Raw genomic sequence first — 19,802 nt, 5'->3', positions numbered from 1 at the left:
CGTCATCGGCAATACGGAAGCGAGGGGGCTGGTGTTCCTCATCTGTAGCAGTCTCCGAGCTTACAGTGAACGTTACGCTTCTGTCACGGATGTCAATCACAGCCCCGTATTCGCGCAAGAAATCCATTCCCAATATGAGCTGTTTACAGCACTCGTGAAGAATCACGAGGGTGGCGACAAAGGTGGAACCAACGATGAAGAGTCGGGCCATGCACTTTCCAACCGGTGTCATCAACTGACTTCCTGCAGTTCTTATATTGGGTCCCTGCCATGGCATCTTGACATTCCTTAGTGTTTCGGCTAGCTGCAGGCTTATTATAGAAAAGAGGGAGCCGGTGTACACAAGAGCCGTCACTTGGTGGCCGTCAATGTGAACGACGAAGTCAGCGCTGATAACGTCGGTTACGTCAGCAGTTGTTTCATTCTTCGGATTAGTCGTTGCTGTCGTCGTCTTCGGCATCGGTGGCTTCGAGCTGTTATATGTCTGCAATGGCTCTGTTCGGAAGTTCGATTAATGGCAACCCCACCCCCCGAGGTCGCTGCGTCTAGTTTCCCCGTCGCGGGCTAGGGGACCTGCCCCTGGTGACGTCGGCAAAACTGCGACGATTAGGCGAACTGCCCCGCGCAGGAGATGGAGAACGTGACCCAGGCCTCATTGGATTCTGCGGCGGTGTGTTCATAGGAGTGTCATTGTTCGTGCGTCGATCGTCGTACGTAGCGTAATCATGGTAGCGAGGAAATATCGCGTACTGAGCGTCGCGATAACGGCAAACTCTGTAAACGTGCCCGGCTTCGCCACAATGAAAGCATACCGGTCGACGGTCAGCGGTACGCCACAAATCGGTTTTCCGACGCTGGTAGGTAAATGGGGACTCACTATTGAACCACGTTGTGGGCTTCACATTTTGGCTAAATGACATTCGTCTTGTCGGCGAGATTGGTGCGGTTGGGAAAGTCGTCGGCGGGGACAGCGGCTGTGTTTGCAGGGTTGGTGGTGGTCCAGTCATTGGAGTCTGCTGTGCTGAAGGCGCGACGACGGGGCGTCGGATTGCATCAGCATAAGTAAAATGTCGTCGCACACCATTATAGCCGGATGAAGAGAGAGCCTGGCGGACCTCTTCCCGGACAACATCAGCGACAAAAGACAATGCCGGCGTCGGTTCAGTTGCTGGAATTAAACCAAGCTGCCGAAGCTCCTCCCTCTAAATCTCCCGGATGACTTCCCGCAGAAGCTTTTCGTTGTCGCAGAGGCTCGCCACAGTCGTAACAGGGCTACTCGCTCGAACGTTGACCGGGTTCTGCTGGCGGTACCGTTGCTGTAGGGCCCGTTCAATAGCTGTGGCTTATTTCGTGAACTCAGCTACTGTTATTGGCGGATTTCTCACAAGCCCAGCAAACAGTTGCTCCCTCACGCCTCGCATTAGATACCGCAGCTTCCTGTCTTCCGGCATCTCGGGATCCGCCCTGCCGAAAAGACGGGTCATGTCCTCGGCGAACATAGCGACGCTCTCATTTGGTTTTTGAATTCGAGCTTCCAAGAGACGTTGCGCATTCTCATTTCTGTCAAGACTACTAAAGGTGTCGATCAGCTGGTTGCAGAAGTCGTCCCACGTAGCCATGCTTCTTTCCCTGTTGATTGACCACGTCTGGGCGTTGTCTTTCAGGTAGAAGTACACATTCGCGAGCTTGTCTTCTGGGATGGCCCACTGGTTGTATTTCGCGCAGCGTTCGAACTGGTCCAGCAAGTTTTGTGCATCTTCATAGGTCTCACCATGAAAGCAGTCAGGAATCATGGGATTCTGAAGTGTCATGTGCGATGTCGCTGCAGTGGCCATGGTGGTTGAAGGAGGCAAGCGATTGCTGGCAGTTTCTGGCAAGGGATTGAGCTAGAAAGCTAGACCTCGCAGACGGCGGCTGGAACGGTGGACTGGTGTGTCGACGGGTGGTAGTGATTCCGGGCTCGAATGTCGGGTCCGCGAAGGGGTGCCAAGCATGAAGACGTACCCAGCACCTCCACCAGTGTGACGACGCGAGATTGACGAGCACACAAAGCGCCTCAAACAAATACGATTTATTGATCACAGGAAACAGACTGCAACGACTTCTTCGTTTTTTGCCCTCGGCCAAAGACACTCGCGCTGCTTCGTTGTCCTCACCACTGGCACATACGCGCGCCAATATAAAGAAAACGCGACCTCCGTGTCGAGTAATCACGTCCAGCAGGTAATGGAAGCTGGCGCTTGAATTATCCACAGACAACAAAGTTACCAGTCCATTGTCAATAATGTTGGCTATAGGTGCCACCATATTTGTACCAGGCGCAGAAGGACCTATTTTTCAGTCAGAAACGGTAGCAGTTAAGCTAGCTCCACAGAATCAGTACAAAGAAGTGACAAAAAAGCATCACACAATATATATATTACAGAAGAAACGATGTTTGTTATAGTCAGTGCGCACACTAACTGCCTTTCATGTGTATCTTAAAGTATACATGAATCTATGTCTACTAACCAGCAACAACATTAGGTACTATTAGTGACATGAAAACGCTGGCATGCACGAAAAATGTTATTTGCGGTAAGCATTGCGAAAAACCAGCCGATTGCGTCAGGGCACGTTTGCTTCTTGAATGTGGTTTAAGCCACCGATGGTAGCTGAAGAAATGTTCAAAACCTTGCCAAAGAGAAAAATGTACACGCGAGCACATTCTTTACTACTGCGTACACCTTTACCACCGGCCTTAAAGGCCAACTTTGGCGATTTTTCGACCATGTCAAGGTAATAGTGTTTCTATGTTCCTGAGGCGCTCTTGTCACGAGCCCAATGGCTCCTGAGACGCTCTTGTCACGAGCCCAATGGCTGAAATGCTCAGGAGATTCAAAAATAATTTTAACGCAATAGCGTTAGAGAGCTCGTGTCGCAGAAATTCTACCGTCGGTTGTCAGCAAAAAATCGTTCGTGAGCGAAAAATCGAGAAAGAAGCGAGTAAATACAGAATAAAATTTGCAGTCCCATTGAGGATTGAACTCCGGCCGTTCGCGTGGCAAGCAGGTGTCCTACCACAAAGCCACGATGTTACTTGCAGCTGTTTTGCGAAAAAAAAAAACACTACATAAATGCCATGTAGTGGAAGGAGTCTCCTTAGCGCATTTTGTTCGACAGCTGAAACGACGAAAACGAGCCCATTCGGTGATTTACAAAAGCATTTGGGAGGCCATCAAACGACATCGAAAAGGGCCGGGAAAGTGCTGCCATCGCTGCTAAAAACACACAGGAACTTTCGAACAGCTCTAAAAATTGACAACTATGAAGTGTGGAGGTTTGGGCTAGTTGGTATGACATGACGGTAGACATAGCGCGAGAACAGAAAGACGACAAAAGGACAAGAATCGTCTTTTTCTTGTCCCTTTGTCGTCGTTCTGTTCTCGCGCTTTATCTACTGCCATGGGCAACCATGTCCATCTAGCGGAGAACATATCATGCCTTTCCAGAGGCGTTGATCAAGCAAACAGCAAACAGTAGATAATGTGCTGTCATCTGTGAGGCATTGTGAGACTCTTTATGACCTCCAAGATGGCGAGCGCGCAGCGTGTATCTTGGAGGCCATGGAAATCTTGCTTTAGATTAAAAAAAACCTGTATGTACCATTTGCACGCGCGCGCGCGTGTGTGCGTGCGTGCGTGCCTTCTGTGAGACATTGTGAAAAACGTGTCTGGACTACAGCAGAGCGCCGTTCCAGCAGAGGGAAGTGGCCACACTGCCCAGTCACTGCATTAATAAATACATCGCGCTTGCACACGCACGCGCGCGTATGTGTGTCAAAATGTGTGCACTTAGCGGATGAAGAGCGCACTATAGGGACCGCAACCCAAGCGGGCGCCCTGTCTGCGTATGACGTACTATTTGGTAAGAACCACAGGCCGTATAGGCACCGTTCAGTCGAGTTTTCAAGTCTGACTGCAGTGCCAGAATACATAGCCCAGCGGATAAAAAAAAAGCAACCTTGATTCGGCGTCGCTGAAAAATGGAACGCGACGCGCGCGGTTCGCGCCCTGCATCTGTCGGCAAATTGTGGCCGGGATACACAAGGGACGAGCGGAAGCGTCTATTTTCTGCGTGCTCCTAACAGCGAATGTCAAAGACTTTGAGACGGGTCAGTGTGAGCAACGCAGCTCCCTCTGGTCAGTGTGCGGTGCCTATTCTGGTCCCACCGGCGTGGAGTATGAAAACTGTGAAAGCCACACCAGTGAAGCGCCGGCCAAACACCACAGAGGAAGGAGGCTTTCCCGTGCTATACCCATGCCAAACACTGCCACCGTCAGTAACCTGCACAAAAAAAATGCTGTAGCGGTCAAAGTAGCGATGCCATCGGCTGCGTCACTTCCGTTGACATGTCACACATGACGTCACACAGACAGTGTTGCCAATAATTCTGGCAAGCGAGGTGAGCTTTTCGAGGCAATATTTAGAATGTATTTGCAAACCATCAGCGCGTCTCTCAAGCCTGTAATTTGGCATAAATGACGTAAATAGGCAAAGTAACGTACCCAGCGAAGTTCATTCAAATCCATTACCCTAAAAAAATCACCGGAGTTGGCCTTTAAACCATAGAGGACATAGGGCGAACTCCGACCATGCCCTCCCCTCAAGGGTTGTAAAGGGGCGGGGCCCCCCGAGATGGCGCCAGCGCCGGAACGGCAGTACGTCCATCTTGGTGGTCTCTGCGTAAGCACAACCGCATTCTGTCCGTATACCTAAGGCCCCCGTATACCCACTGCAGCGTCATGGCGTCATGTACACTGTCACACACAGCCTCTCGTCGTTTCAACAGAACCGACAAAGCGCCACATTAGAAAAAAATATGCGCCACCATTCTAGCGACCCTAACCACGTACCACAAAGATGGCGGCGGAAGCCGCTAGCGCCCAAAGCGGATGACGTCACTTGCAACTCTGTTATATGCCAATATCTCCTAGGTACAACACAACGTTGTTATAGTTATAGAAGTCTGCAGCATTTCCTCCTCAAAAGGAGGATGCACACAAGCCTGCACCAATGGTAACACACTCCAGTCTGGCGTCATGAACTGGACTGCCGGTGGCTTTGCCTTCGGAGAACAATGCTGAGTAGATGACAGGGACTATTTCTTTAGTCGCGGAGGCGATTAGCCGCCGCGCTACGGTCATCAGGGCGGGGTGTCTCTCCGGGCTTTCTAAACCCTAAAAAGAAAATCATTTTTATCGCAGTAGTAAATTACTCTTAATTATTATTAAATTAACGCGCAAAAATGAAATGTGGGTGGTAACGCAACTTTAAGGTTCCCTCACCAGTCGTCATGGCGTCATGGCCTTTTACGACTCTACTAGACGTCGCATATCTCCTAATCAGTAAAAATGAATGACACTGCTTTTGAGAGAGACTTGGCGTACAAAGATAAAGGGATAGTAAACAAAACTTTTGTCGCCACGCTTTTCAACCAAATTGAAAGACTGGGTACTGAAATGGATAGAGACAACCTTCATTCTAGGCATAAACTACAGAAAAATGATGAATTTGATGCATTTTTAGCAAACTGTCGTGTCTGGCGGCAGTGCTGAGGAGGTGACGTTTGATGACGTCACAAACGCCCAAAACTGAGCACGCCAACAGTGCCAGCCATCGCCCGCGTCTCTCGACCCGCTCAACTTCCCTCTACCCTGGTTCCCAGAATCGCTATGTACCGACAGGGAATACATGGCGGCCTCTTCTTGGGCTTGCTGGATTGCTGGTCGACGAGAAGTGAACTTCTGAGGGACCTCTTCCACTTGTTTGAGGTAGAGTCGGGATGAGCGTGCATCAGTGCTTTAGTAGAATGAGGAGAGTGGGATGGGAGGAGAGACGGAGAAAAAAAAAAGAGGACAGGAACACGAGCTTCCTGCATGTTCCTCGCCGAGCACCCTGTATGTGCCTCGCGAAATTAACTGCGTTTATCGGTACAGTCGAATTTTCCAGAAGAACTTCGTAGTTTCTTCAGTTTTTCCAAGTTGGTTCAATCCCACCTTTAAGAAAATTTCGTTGAACCAACCAATGCCGCCAAAATATGAAAAAAAACTAAATTAAGTGACGTAACCATCAAGGATTTAGGCGCTAAATATAAAAGTGGCAGTTCTGACGCTAATTTTCTCAATTATTAATGAAGCTGAGGGAGTGAAATTAAAGACACTGATATTCTCGGAGCATAATTTATTAGCCTAAACTAATTTATTGTGTATGTATTGTATTACGTAAACTAATTTGCTGTACCCTGTTTTACTTTGAAGGGGTACTGAAACAAAAATCATGGCCTAGCGTTTTTCAGCTGCAGTGTGTTCCTGGGGCCTGTTAATCATAACACGACACATCGTTTCCTGCAGCGTGCGACAGATAATTCATTACAGGCTCGTTATTACCGACCAGTATCAGTTTCGGTTTGAAAAACGACAAACCACTGAGTGCAACTATCACCACCTAGCGGGTGCAATGCTCGACGATGGAAACACAACGTAACTGTGTTTCCGTGCGGTTTACATCAAGAATGTTTTTCGAACAAGAAACGGGACCATAATGTCATCAAACACAAATACTTTCCAAGCTATATTCGCTGTTTATATTTTGCAGATGATATACGCATGTCCAAGAGAATCGATATCGCGGGCTATCCCAGCCACGAAATTTTGTGCCAGTGCCCCTTTAAGGTCCCTTTAAGTTGCATCCCGCTACCGTATACGTGGACGCAACCCACCACAGTGGCCTAGCGGTTATGGCGCCACACTTCTGACTCGAAGGCCACGGGATCAAAAACCTGGCGGGATGCGAAGCAGCAGCGGTGCGCACGGCGTTGACCCCGTTGATACGGGCGTCGACGCGGGTGCTTGAAGCGAAACTCTGTGTAGCGTTTACACACGCATACACGGGAGGCGGGTTACGTTTCACGTAAGTTTCATCGCAGATAAACGAGCCGAGTCAGTGTTTCAACTCGATTTGCGGTCGAGCATTGCCGGCGGTGGAAAGGATGAAGTGAGGGAGAAGTGTGTTGCAAGAGGGCGGAGGAGCCGGCAGCTGCGGACGGTGCGGCGAGCGTGTTGCGTGCGAGGGGAGCGTCACGTAACGCGCAGCTGCAGTGTGACCTACGTGGCACCGCTCCAACACCTGCGACGAGGGGAACGCGACGCGGCGCATTCATACGGACACACGTACGTTCGTACGGCGTTACACACGTCTAATAAATTGCTATGTTATGGGAAGTTAAGTTAGCAGTCTACTACTGTATAATCCGACCTGCTGTAACTCAGCAAAACGATGGCGCAAGAAAATATGGCTGCTGCGGCGAGCGCAGACATCTTCGTGCTGTTTATCGCTTCGCCGCAAGTGAGCGTTGGGAACACAGCATGTCGAACACAGCACGAGCGGTCAGCTGATCCCTCTCAAGAAAGTGTGAGCGCAACCACGCCTGGCGGATAGAAGTGCGCAGTTCCTGTCGGAGTCACGCAGCGTCCCTCACTCCAATATAGGACCTCTTTTGGTGCGACTGGCTGGCGCGTTTCCTCTACGCTCGAACCAACATCGTCGGCGACCCTCACACGCTGTCACTCGCGCATACGACTCACTCGCTAAGCGCTGCTCACGCCCTCGGACTTTGTATAACCTCACGACGACGCCGACGGTCAAAATCCACAAGAAGTGTCTATAAAATTGCTATTGTTGTAAAAACACGTTTTCAACAGCGCGAGAGATAGCAGCCCACAGAAGACAAATTAATAACACGAGCCAGTAAAAAATGCTACAAGGTCACCAACAGTTTCCATCACCTTGTTGATACAGTGCACGGCACCACAATTGAGGAACATGATATCACACTGATGTGTGCCCATTGTTCACAAATTGACATTTCTGGTGAACACAGTGCCTCACTCAATTTCAGGCTGCACACCCTCTAGTAGCACCAAGTACAGGGTGAATTTTGATGTTCCTGGCATGCTCGAAAAAGTTTTGGATAGATTGATTTCCAAATTTTTATCACAACTATAATGGGGATCTTCTGTGTGCATCCCTCAATGCAATTAGTTTTCATAACCACTGCTCTACAGAGATAATGGGAAAGTGCCTTTCCTTACAATCATGACAATCATGTACCAAAGCAAACTAATTTCGTTTTTGTTCCAATCGTATTGTTACTTCGCAGGTATCCAGCTGCAACCAGGCAAAGTACGTTCCTCTCAACTTGACATATCTAAATGAAGACAGCATCATGACGACCACTATCAAAAACTTGGTGGCCAGCGACTGTAGGTGCTCCGTCCGACGGTGATGGGCTTGTATAGTTGTGATAGCATTATTTGGGCAATTACCACTGATCTCTGGATATGCGTGAGTCGTGCTGCAGTCGCTGAAAAATGCCTTATGTAGGCCAATGGCTTCAAAACCATGAAAGCCATTTCTTGTTCCTGTGCATGCATCAAGTTTACCAATGCCGGTTTATCCATAGTCACGCACAGTGTCCCACTTCAGGAGAGGGGAGGGGGACAACGGATCATCACAGCACTCCTCTTCCTATTGTCACGCGGTTGTGACGTAGTCGAAAAGAGCACACTCGATGTTCAGATGAAAACTTTTCATTCGGTCGAACTTGTGGGCAGGAAACTGAAGGTCATATTACAGCAACACACGGGCACTGATGGCGGTGAACAGAGCGTTGGCCAGCAATAAACTGACAAGCGGCTAAGCACGGCGGCACTTATACATGTGTCATTGAATATTCCAGCCTTATCACTAGTCTTCGCGCAAGCTCTGGAATAATCTCGAGTGTTCGTTTCTAGCGGGCGAGCAGAACAATCTACAATGATCGCGAACGTTCTCGAACAGTAATGCGCAGTTTGCATTGAGCATTCCTGACCCAAGCTCTGTGGGCGAAAACCAAATCAAACAAAGGTGGAAATAACAAACGTGCATAGCATTATTAAGTCAATACTATATGGGGCTGACTTAGTGCCCCCTCCCTCTTATGTGACTAAGGAGTGCACAGCCCGTGCCCACGCAGATGGGCTTATCAAAACTTTGCAAGCCTCTTCCAATGACCCTCATGGGACAAGTCCTATGCACGAGGACTTGTGATGCCCGGGGGAATACTTCTTGCAGGCATCGGTCCTTGAATGTCTCATTGAACAACCGTAAAAGCTTGAAGCCAAATGCCATGGCACTCCGCCATGACTAAGCACTCTCACTTAGAGCTCCGGCTGCAGCACAAAAAAAACAACCGAGCCCCGCACCGATAACTGTTATCCATTGGGAGGCTAGTTTGAAGAGCCGGATATCATAGCCTCTATACTGAAGCCAGTGATATCATATCACTGGCTTCAGTATACTTCACAATAGTTTTCCAATGCAATAAAAAAACATATGTTATCCAGAGATCAGTGCTGCCCTTGTCTTTTATGAAACTGCTCATAGCTATTGGCCATGTCTTCTGCAGTGAATAGATCCGCTTCAAAGAAGAATTTTTCCTTGAAACGCATGGTTTCCATGAATTACTTTTACTGCATTACTGCTTTGAATAATTCACATGAGCTGTTTTAGAGCCTCCTTTAACTGCTGATGCTGTCAAGTTGCAAAAGTAAGGCCAAATCACATAAGTTTTATAATATTTCAAAAAGCCCTGCATAGTGAATCTTCACAAAATGGTTCTAGATTGAGAACACATTTTCATTAATCCCATAGGAATAACATTTTGCTTTCATTAAAAATATCTTCATTCTGTTACTATTATAATCATGGTATGCCAGAAGTTGAAGGAATGCTCTTTCTCACTTTAGCACGCATTATTGCAATGCGCAGTGTTTTATCGCATAAAATGAGTCATCAGTCCGCCCATTGCTAGTCCAAACCTGACAAAATACTTGGCTGTAAACAAACAAGCAAATGACATGGCATCCTCTCAGTCATTGTCATTATTGAGGCCCTACACCCGAAGTCAGTTCAATGAATTTAAGATTGTACAAAACCATGAAGGCATCATGGTTATGCTGTCAGATACGGAAGTAATCGTAATGCAAAAAAATATAGTGCCAGTGAAAATATAAAATGCAGCACGACATTGCATTTAGGGCAATTTTACCGGCATGAAATAGCGTGAAGTTGGAACGACTGATCTAGGCAACTACTGCAATCAATATGTGGCTTTACACCACTGCTGAGGAATGAGAAACATGCGTTCCCTTTTAATCACTAATGTGATAGGAAGGAAGCAGAGACTGAATAAGTTCTGCACACTGACGATCTCAGTGTGCTAAAGAACACAAGGAGACGGGTAATTTTTCATCGCTTTACAAGTCGTTCTTGCTGGCTTTTTAGACGGTATTTCTTCATAGTGCCATGATAACCTTGCAGTTCATTTCATATTTTTCATAATTAAAGGCCAGCAATCACAACATTTTTTACTATGTTTTTCCCATTATTGTCACTGTAAACACTAGATCCTTAGCATGTTTTCGTGTTTACTGTGTCTACATGCCTTTGTAAATAGCCACCTGTGTCTTTACGCTTACATTCAAGCCATAAAAAATGCATTTGATTGCAAACTCCATTCAAGTTAGCAGAAAAAAATGAATAATTCAACTGAAAATGCTTTCTTGTAGTAAAAAAACAGTATTACATAGGTCAGAAAACTAATGGAATTACTTTGAGCTTTGAAAACTCTGCCAACTTGTGTTTCATTTATTAACAGGATGTTGTACATATTGATAGCAAGTGCTAAAAACTGGCATCATGTCTCTGCCAATATGCGCTTCTTTTATACAAATACACCCGTGAAGTGTCCACTGTTTTCAATAGACAGGCACCATATAGTAAGCTGCTACAGAATTGGAACAACATGTTCAATATTAATTAGACATTGCACTTATGTTATATGTAGTGTACATATAAAATCGACTGTCAGCACTAGGCAATAACCATACGAGAAGTACAAACCAGAAAGGTCATCAGATAATGTAGCAGCATGTTGTGAAGTGTACCTCAATTAACATTTTACATACGAGACCTCGAACCCATTAAGGAATGTCAAACTGGCCATCAAATACATGTGACTATACACAGATTGACCTGATAACGTGTCATGCAGATAGATTGTTTTTATGTCTTGCATCTGCATTTACTTGGTCACATTACTGAGCACTTATTCACAAAAATGTCATGAATTCATACAACAAAGTACAAATATTACTGATGTCACAATTTCAAAAACTCTTGAACATCTTCACTACTTGAATTACAGTTAAACCCCTTTATCAGAAGCATGCTCTAAGCAGCGATTTCTGTCTTTTATATGAGATGTCTCTTATAAGCAGGGCACCACGTAGGCATTTTCTTATCAACCCGTATTTTACTATAGGCACACTGGCGTCTCTTATACCCATTTGTCTCTTACATTAGTGTCTCTTATAAAGGGGTTCGACTGTACTTTACCTGCTTTCTGTAATGCAGTAGCAAACGGTTGAAAACATGTTTCTATATGTAAATATTTGTTTTTCATTTATTAGGGTGAGATGAGTTTTCTCAGTAACAAAGCTAATATATGCTGTCAGTGTTACGTGACTGCTGCAAAGAGCCATTTTCACTGGTCACTAGGAAAAAAGTTGGTCTTGTGTTGTGCACTGTTGTTTCTTTCCTAATTGTTCTAAACAAATATCAGAGCTCAAGAGCATTGAAATGACATTTAGATATCTTATAGGCCTTCCGATAAGTGAAGCTCAAAGCAAGAAACTGCACACATACTAATACTATGCTTTGCAAACTGAAAAGTGATAAAGCATACTTACAGGACCCTATTGTCAAATGTGTTATATATTGTGATTTGTGAGTTGTTTTGTAATGAGTAGAACTTGCCGACATAAATATGACTCATGTCCACAAGTTCTTCATATGCATGGCTCGCTTTTGTACATATGCAATTTGGAATCATGACCTTATGTTTGTAAAAATTTCCAAATAAACTGTTTTTACATCCTCAACCATGAAAGGTGTTATACCCATGTTGCACTGACACGCTAACCCCACTTACAATGAACCTCAGTTAGCGTTTACATTTTTCAACACGAAACTGGGTGTCACATGACTTGCTTCACGACCCAAACTAAAAATAACTTTTCGAGTGAAGCAAAGTTACGTGACACTCAATTTTGTGATTAAAATATCAACGTTAAGTGAGATTCGTCGTAACTGAGGTTAGCGTGCCTGTGTAACAAGGATATCACTCGCATATAACAGTGGCCACATAAGTGCTAACAAGATATGTGGTCATCTATGGGCTCCCTGGGACTTTGCGTGGTGAGAAATGGACAAAGTCAACGGCAACATCCGCTGAGTCACGCTTGTGAAATGTGTACAGTCGGTCAATGTTATAGCGAAGCTCTGCCACAACTCTGCAGTTGACACCCCATTCATCAGATTTCTTCTTAATATGCTGAAAAATAAACAGAAAGTTACACCCAACTAAATTACATTCCTGGGATTGAGGGTGAAATCCAGCGACATCCATGTTTAGGCAAGTATTAGGTAAGAGGTTGCACTATCAAATTCGATAGAAGCGATTCATATACCACGAAAAACAGAAGCTTATAACAGTGAGAATGTAACATGTAAGGGGAGAATGTGCAAGGGCAGTGTGACATCTACTTGTTGAACAGAAATGGCCCTCAGGCTGTGTTTTTTCAAAGCACACAGAAAACTATCTGCTTTAGGGATACACTTTCACACATTCTGTGGTTAAACCTTATTCCATTTCAATACAGACCAAGGCCCGTATTCACAAACACTCCTTGAATCGGCTCTCCACCTCGAATTCGTGGAGTCGAGAGAAGTGCTTCTCCTCAACTCGAGGGGAAAGTGGCATTAAAAAATGTCCCTCAACATTTTCTTTCACATGGAGCCCTTCTCACAGAAGCATCCTCAACTCCAAAGTATTTGAGTTACATACAGGAAAGAGACTATATAAAAGTATACTGTGTAAAACATGCCCTGCAGCATCTAAACGAGAACATTTCTTTTTATTTTCCATTATAAACTGTGTTTTTTTGTTTTGTTTTTAGTAACACAGCGGAAAAAATGTTCACTGTGTGCTGTGGCGACATATGTACTGACATTGTGTCTGACAAGATAACAAGCTATTATGTGACCGAGCGGTAGCAGGGTTCGATATTACTTCTATACACGCAACGAAGATTACAACAGGCATACGTGCATTCGGCATATTATTATGTAGGCAGTGTGATCAGTAATAGCTAGCCTGAAACGACTACTCTTTGAACAGAGGACACACGTACAGTGTTCTTGTTTTTAGTTTTCACACAGAAATATTCCACTGTCAGGTGGCAGAGAGGTATAAATGGGTGTGAAAGAGAAGACCACAATAGCCGAGTCTAACTTTGACCCGCTCAACCTGTCTTTCAAGGCATGGATACCATCGCATACAAAATGTTATGATGGAACGAATGCTTTGCGGACGAAAGAAATGTTGCAGACGAGCGCATTCCTCTGCGAGCGCCGTCTGTAAATGAGCCGTAGTGCATCTCCAGTTCAATTATCTTAGCTTTACCCCCTCCCCCCCAAAAAAGAGGACAGCCTAAATTTACTCAAAGCAGTTACTATAAATACAAAAGTTTATTTTAACTAGCCCCTTTCGTGTGAGCTCGACGCTGTGCAAAGGCCCTTGTGTACACCAGACAATACAACAGATGGTTTGTTGGTGCACACCGCACCTGATCAAGCTGTTCGTTCTTTATATTGGGACTCATTTATTGCCCATCTATTGTGTTTAGGATCATTTTTGCTATGAAAGAAAGTGAAAAAGCACCACTAACTAGGAGCTGTCCGTGAGCTTTGTTTACTCAGAGAAAGAGCAGGAGCTCCTAATATTACTAGTTTAAAATTACGCGTGAATGATTGAAAGCTGTCGCACAAATGGCCGTGATGTGGAAGCAAAGAACAATGCATGGAGAGAAGTGTGTGCTGACTACTATAACTTACAACGAAACATTATGCACGAACAGAAAAGCAGATGCCAAAATTATGTAAAAAGGACTCGCAAGCAAGGAGGAACATCCATGCGACACGTAAGTGAATATAGTAGTTCACACGTGTAAACCAACTTTTCATGCGTCAGAGCAGCTGGACATGTGTTCTTATGTAGTGCTAATTAAAACTGATCATGCGTATGGAGAAGCTAGTGAAATAGTTCTAATAAAAAGGCTCTGCTGCGCACATCAGTAGATGTAACAAGCTCTTCAATTCCGCGTCACTATACTCTTCCGAAGGATTCAGACATTTGCTTGAACGATTCCCGGTCACATAATTTATTGCTTCAGCCTCGTTTGTAGGTTCATCAGAAAAATGGTGAACTCGAAGTGTGGGCACACTGGGGATCCCTCCATTTGAGGGTCATTTCAAGTAGAGGTAGGTTTCTGCAATGCGAAACAGCCCTCAAGGATTCCTTGAGGTCGAGTTTCGATTCCAAGAGTGTTTGTCAATACGGGCCTAAGTGAAAAACCTACAATCCCTCAAGATTTAGTTAGCCTAATGGGATGGGCAGGCTACCTAAGGTAATCTGTCAAGAAAATTCTCCACAGTCTTTCAAATCAATTCTTTTGTTATTAACAGCGTGCTACAGAGAATCTGAACCCTTGTTCCACCAAAGGAGGCATCTTGAAAACACTTGTTTAAGAGCAGACTGCACATTAGCACTAAAAAAGAAACTGCAGTTAAATTTCAGTTTAAGAGTTTTTAAAAGCTTCAATTTGACATATTTATACTGGGACACCTTTTTATTTCATAAAAAAAATGCACTAAAATGTGACAACAATCACCTCTCTGATGTGAAGCAGAGCCAATACAATCAGTGCACAAAGCAACACACCGATTCTGCTGTGCTCGCCCCCTTTGCATTCATATTGAGTGTCACAACAAAAATAGCTCAAAATTTAAGTCCTTAACAAGAGTGTACCAGAAGCCGATGCGTTTTATAAGAATAATGCTGAATCTTTAATAACAATGACGGTAAATGAGACATCGCTACAAATCAAGTTTATGTTCAGACAAAGCAATTGGAGTGAAACATAGACAAGGTAGTCTTCAAGCACCTTGGATCACTCAGGTACAAGGAACACAGGTATTGTTTTTAAAAGTGAAGCTTGCATAGTGACACATACAGTGCAAGACAGCACTATCATAACAATGCCACAGGTTGCACTTTACATAACTGGATATTTGTTCACATCATTACCACAGTTATCTCAAAAGTCAAGCATAGGCCGAATAGTTATTAGATCACTTAAATGAATTTTCTCAAGTCTGTATGAACTGACATTGCACACATGCGTAAGTACATAATACTGAGCAGGGATGATTAAGCCCCATAAATCAGACTGGCACTGATAGTGTAATTTAAGCTGAAATTTTCCCATTTGAAACCTGCTGACATGGGGCGCAACCTAGCTAACTACAACATAAGGTAAACCTGGACTCACCTCTCTTGTTGAAGTCTTATGCAAACTGTACACAGAACCTGATGACATGAAGAGTGCGACTTTCAAAAAAACCACGTCGAGACCTGCAAAAATGGCTTTTTACATTAGGTATTAGGTGTATACTGACATGCTACTATACATGAACTTTACTAATGAAAATACTATATTGTGCCTTCTTTAGTATTTGAATTTGAACGAGTTAACACTTCTAAAGGGGCACAAAAGAGGAATATAATTTGAGTCGTACTAGTAAATCACTTTTTCAGGATACCAAAAACACCATACTTTCAGGGAGAAGATGCTTGGTAAGCAGGAAAAGGCGAAAAAGGAAAGCCCAGGTGATGATGCCAACTTGATGTTCCCGCACCAGTTGCCGTAATGTAATGGAATTTCACGGCATCTACTAAAGCCTACTTGGTTCCTAATCAACTTAAATGAAGAACGTTGTCTTATATGAAGCCAGATATATGTGATATGTGGGGTTTAACATCCCCAAAACCACCATATGATTGCGAGAGACACCATAGTGGAGAGCTCCGGAAATTCTGACCTTCTGGGTTTCTTTAACGTACACCCAAATATGAGCCCACGGGGCGACAGCATTTTCACCTCAATCGAAAATGCAGCCGCCACAGCCGGGATTCGAACTCATGACCTGAGGGTGAGCAGCCGAGTACCTTAGCCACTAGACCATTGTGGCGGTGAAAGGAAGCCAGAGACTTGGCATGCCCAGTTTCATAAAGTTTCATTGGGGCAATATGGATAAAACACAAGAAGAATGCCTAATGAATAGAGATAGGTTTATTTACAGAAAGGCAGAGAGGTCGGCCTGAGGGATAGCTTGCTCAATGCGTAATGAAAATTACCAGATAATGAAGCCAAGGAAGTATAAGGGGCGTTCATTGTACTGCTTCAAGTGTATTGAAGTAAAACCAAACATAATGAAATAGGTCATATAGTGTGAAAGATATCACAACAGCAAAAATATTAGCAAAGGTGAAATAAGAGAATGAAATGAATAATAACCAAGCATATTGAAATAGGTCACATAGTGTAAAAGATATCTTTCGCACTATGTGCTCTATTTCATTTTGTTTGGTTATTATTCGTCTTATTCTCACATTTTACCTTTCTTTATATTTTTACCATTCTTGTTTAATTTATTTGTTTTATTATTTTTTGAGAGCCTAGTCAGCACCAGCCGTTCTACCACAGGCACCTCGGGGAGCGGTAATAAAAGGGCAGGATACATGCAAGAGTGCCATAATTTTGGCAACATGTGTCTGCTAGCCCGAGTGTTAAACTGTACTTCTCAAATGGCCTTGTGCGCATGCACCTTCTTTGCCCCAAATCTGCCCCCACACGTATGGAATGTGTGGGCGGCAACGAAGCACGTTTTCTCCTTTTTCTTGTCAAGTGCCGCAGAAAGCGCCGGATTGGGGGCTGACTCGGCCAGGGATGCACCTTTCGCTGCAAGTAGTTGCCTGCCAGCCAAGCACACGAACAATGTCTCTCAGCGACATTCAAAGGCGCGTTGCGGAAGCCACTCTATTCCCCCTTTCTTTTTCTTTTTTTTAATATTTTTTACTTTCAATTTCCTTGTTTAAATTTTTTGTCTCAGTTCTTTATTTTTCACCCAAATCTACGGCACCTGCCCCACTCCAACAGGGTCTCTTTCACACTTCTCTTTCTTGCTTACTCCAGCAAATGAGTCTAGGAAAACTGTTTGGCACATTATACATCACCACTGTGAAGATCAGTGATTTTTTGCTCTCCCTTTTTCCTTTCTTCAACCACAATGTCAATTTGTGATGTTTGCATAGCGTCGACTTTGTTCGTAAGCCCAGATGAGGACCAGTCCACCGGTGGAAACCATTGGGAAATAAAATTAAGACAACCGCTACAGATCGATATGAACAGTAAGGCGAAATTATGCCACAATCTTTACCTTACAAGCATATTAAGTTTTGGGGATATCACACTCCATGTCCCATTAATTAAATCGGAAGTGCAGCCCGATTCATTCTTTTTATGGTCCAAGTCTGTACTTCTTGAAGATGCATGAAAAAATAACACAAACAAGCCACTTTACAAATGGCTGACTGCATGCGTTTGCAATGGAAGTGCAAAGCACAATTTTGGAGGAAAAGTTCTAGTTAAGCTACTTTGTACATGCTGATGGTCACAGCAGACCCATAGTTAGGCATTGTTTCTTGGGGGGATAGGGGGGGGGGGGGGGCACTTGTTGAAGGTCTTGGATAACATACATTTTTATTTGTCTTTAGTAACACCCTCCCCCCAGCTAAATTTCAGGGAAAGCCCGGCCCTGCACCCATACCCACCCGGCTACGGGCTTGTTAAAGTGTAGCATGAAGCCGCAAACACAAGCACACAGCTGGACGCATGTCTTCATGTGAAGACGTGGTGAAAGGGTGTCTGTGACACAGTATGCCTTTGTGCCTTTGACCATGTGTGTTCACACTACAATACGATCACCTTCGTACCACAAAATTGTGACTTAATGTGGAATTTTGAAACCCAGGTAAGCTTATAAATTGAAACATGAATCTAATGAACGGTTGTCAATATGCAAAGTTCGTTTTTGATCCGATACAAGGCATCAGACTTCTCCGTTTTTACCTACCTTTTGTCCTAGTGCCAAATGGAGGGTTCATAACAACAGTGTCAAATGCACCTCGCCATCGCGCGTCGGGCGGCCGTGTGAGGTCCCATTGTACCATGTCCACGGCACTTACTTCCATGTCTGTGCAGTTTTGCAAACACACTTGCAGGGCAGCAGCATCGACGTCAAATCCCACTGTAAGTCTGGTAGCAAACGCAACACAAAAGCGTGCTTTACATTCAATTCAACAAGGGTGCACTCAACTTTTGTAGGCTTGTCAATGCACAAACATTAGTGGTGGGCAGACAAAACTATTAAACATGCTTGGTTCCGAAATTCTGATGTCAGCGAGCACATTAAGCAGCGCTTGTGTGTGTCACATTCTCTTGTCTTCGAAGTTCGCACTATAGCAGTTCAATTGAGTAACAACCAGCCCAAACACGCACAAGTACCACTGCCATAAACTTTCCTGAAACAAAGATTTATGCACAGTCGCATCTATTTTGGTGATGAATTAAAGTTTAAACGATGACCAGCTGAAAATCTAGCGCAGCTGGGATCAATTCACAAGATGATCACCGGAGTGGCATAGCCAGGAATATTGTTTCGAGAAAAAATAAAACATCGGTGAGGGGGCGGTCACCACTGGCTACATACCCGGACCTTGGCATCAATTTTTCTACAGAGACAACCTACTCTTAAGCCACATTTGCACGATAGCAATACTACAGCCTTACGCTTTTCTTTTTGCTTTTTTTCAACAACGTATATTTATGAAGAAAAAAAAAAAACTCACCCCGCATTCAATACGGCAGCACCTATACTCAGTATCCCTGCTCCGCAACCAAGATCGGCCACCAGTTTGCCTTCGATTTCCCCTTGGCTGTACACATGGTGCATCATGTGCGCTGCGTAGAAACGAAAAATGTGCGAATATAACAAGCGTATTTGCGCATAAGTGGACAAGGGTGTGCTCTGTTCAGTTATATTTCGGTATGGAACAGTCTTCAAACGACTTCAGCGACCGAGGGCACCACAAAAATGTGCTTAAACAAATGACATGAGCAGAGCTTACAAATTTTTCAAATTTCGCGAAAGCAAAAAGTGCAAGCGCACCAGCAATGTCCGGTGGCGTCGGGTATTGTTCCAAGTGAACGTTTGGGGAATCAAAGGAGTCGACATCATCTAATATGCTCTTGAGATGTTTCAGCTTCATCGTAACCAAGACAAATCGACATACAACGGTACTTTGAAAGCGGTAGTGGACTCTAAATCGTCAAAAGGACAAGAAGCATTTATGTATGCGTGTATGTTTCATTCTAGATACAAGAAAAACGATAAGTGACTTGTTCTTTGCAGGCGCAGAAACCACGCAAAACAAACTCCATGGAAGCTGCCATCTTAGATACATAGTTGCCAAGAGACCTTGCATTAGGCGCTAAACGAAGAGAAACGCGCAACGATTTCGTTGATACAAGAGAAAACTTTTTGGTCGACATCTGGTTCATTCTTCGCAATCATTCTCCACAGCACTACATCATTAAAAAATAGAAGAGTGCCTTAGTGTTGATCTCGGTGTTTCTTCTGGGGTGTCCAAATGAAACCAAATCACTATTTCCAAAGAACGCAAAAAAAAGTACAGAGAA

The 19,802-nt window shown here is 44.5% G+C and overlaps 2 protein-coding genes across 4 annotated transcripts in view; one reads left to right on the top strand and one right to left on the bottom strand.

Moving 5' to 3' along the window:
- Window positions 1-8,593, top strand: part of LOC119187718 (bone morphogenetic protein 2-like) — a 46,879-nt gene extending 38,286 nt beyond the window's left edge. For all 3 annotated transcript variants that reach the window (XM_075894180.1, XM_075894181.1, XM_037435803.2), the window contains one exon: window positions 8,201-8,593. In XM_075894180.1, coding sequence (XP_075750295.1) covers window positions 8,201-8,326 — 126 coding nt within the window. In that variant the 3' untranslated portion in view covers window positions 8,327-8,593. The remainder of the gene's footprint in view (window positions 1-8,200) is intronic.
- A 3,458-nt stretch (window positions 8,594-12,051) lies between these two features.
- Mettl5 (Methyltransferase like 5) lies at window positions 12,052-19,524 on the bottom strand. Its single transcript, XM_037435786.2, has 5 exons — window positions 19,273-19,524; window positions 18,953-19,064; window positions 18,178-18,359; window positions 15,534-15,616; window positions 12,052-12,475 (listed from the first exon to the last, which is right to left on the bottom strand). Exons 1-5 carry the CDS (start codon window positions 19,370-19,372, stop codon window positions 12,314-12,316), a joined length of 639 nt encoding a protein of 212 aa, XP_037291683.2. The 5' UTR covers window positions 19,373-19,524; the 3' UTR covers window positions 12,052-12,313.
- Between the last annotated feature and the right edge of the window lie 278 nt (window positions 19,525-19,802).

This window comes from Rhipicephalus microplus, chromosome 1, assembly GCF_043290135.1.
Source record: "Rhipicephalus microplus isolate Deutch F79 chromosome 1, USDA_Rmic, whole genome shotgun sequence".
NCBI classification, from domain to species: domain Eukaryota; kingdom Metazoa; phylum Arthropoda; class Arachnida; order Ixodida; family Ixodidae; genus Rhipicephalus; species Rhipicephalus microplus.
The sequence above is the reverse complement of the archived record's forward strand: the minus strand, read 5'-3'. Positions and strand labels throughout refer to the sequence as shown.

Bases quoted from the DNA above. Each gene is read 5' to 3' on its own strand.
- Mettl5 (XM_037435786.2), bottom strand. From the start codon at position 19,372: ATGAAGCTGAAACATCTCAAGAGCATATTAGATGATGTCGACTCCTTT. The intron at 18,360-18,952 runs GTGAGTTTTTTT...GTTTGCTACCAG, and splicing joins GCTGCCGTATTGAATGCGGG to ACTTACAGTGGGATTTGACG. The intron at 12,476-15,533 runs GTGAGTCCAGGT...TTTATTTTTCAG, and splicing joins ATAAGACTTCAACAAGAGAG to CATATTAAGAAGAAATCTGA.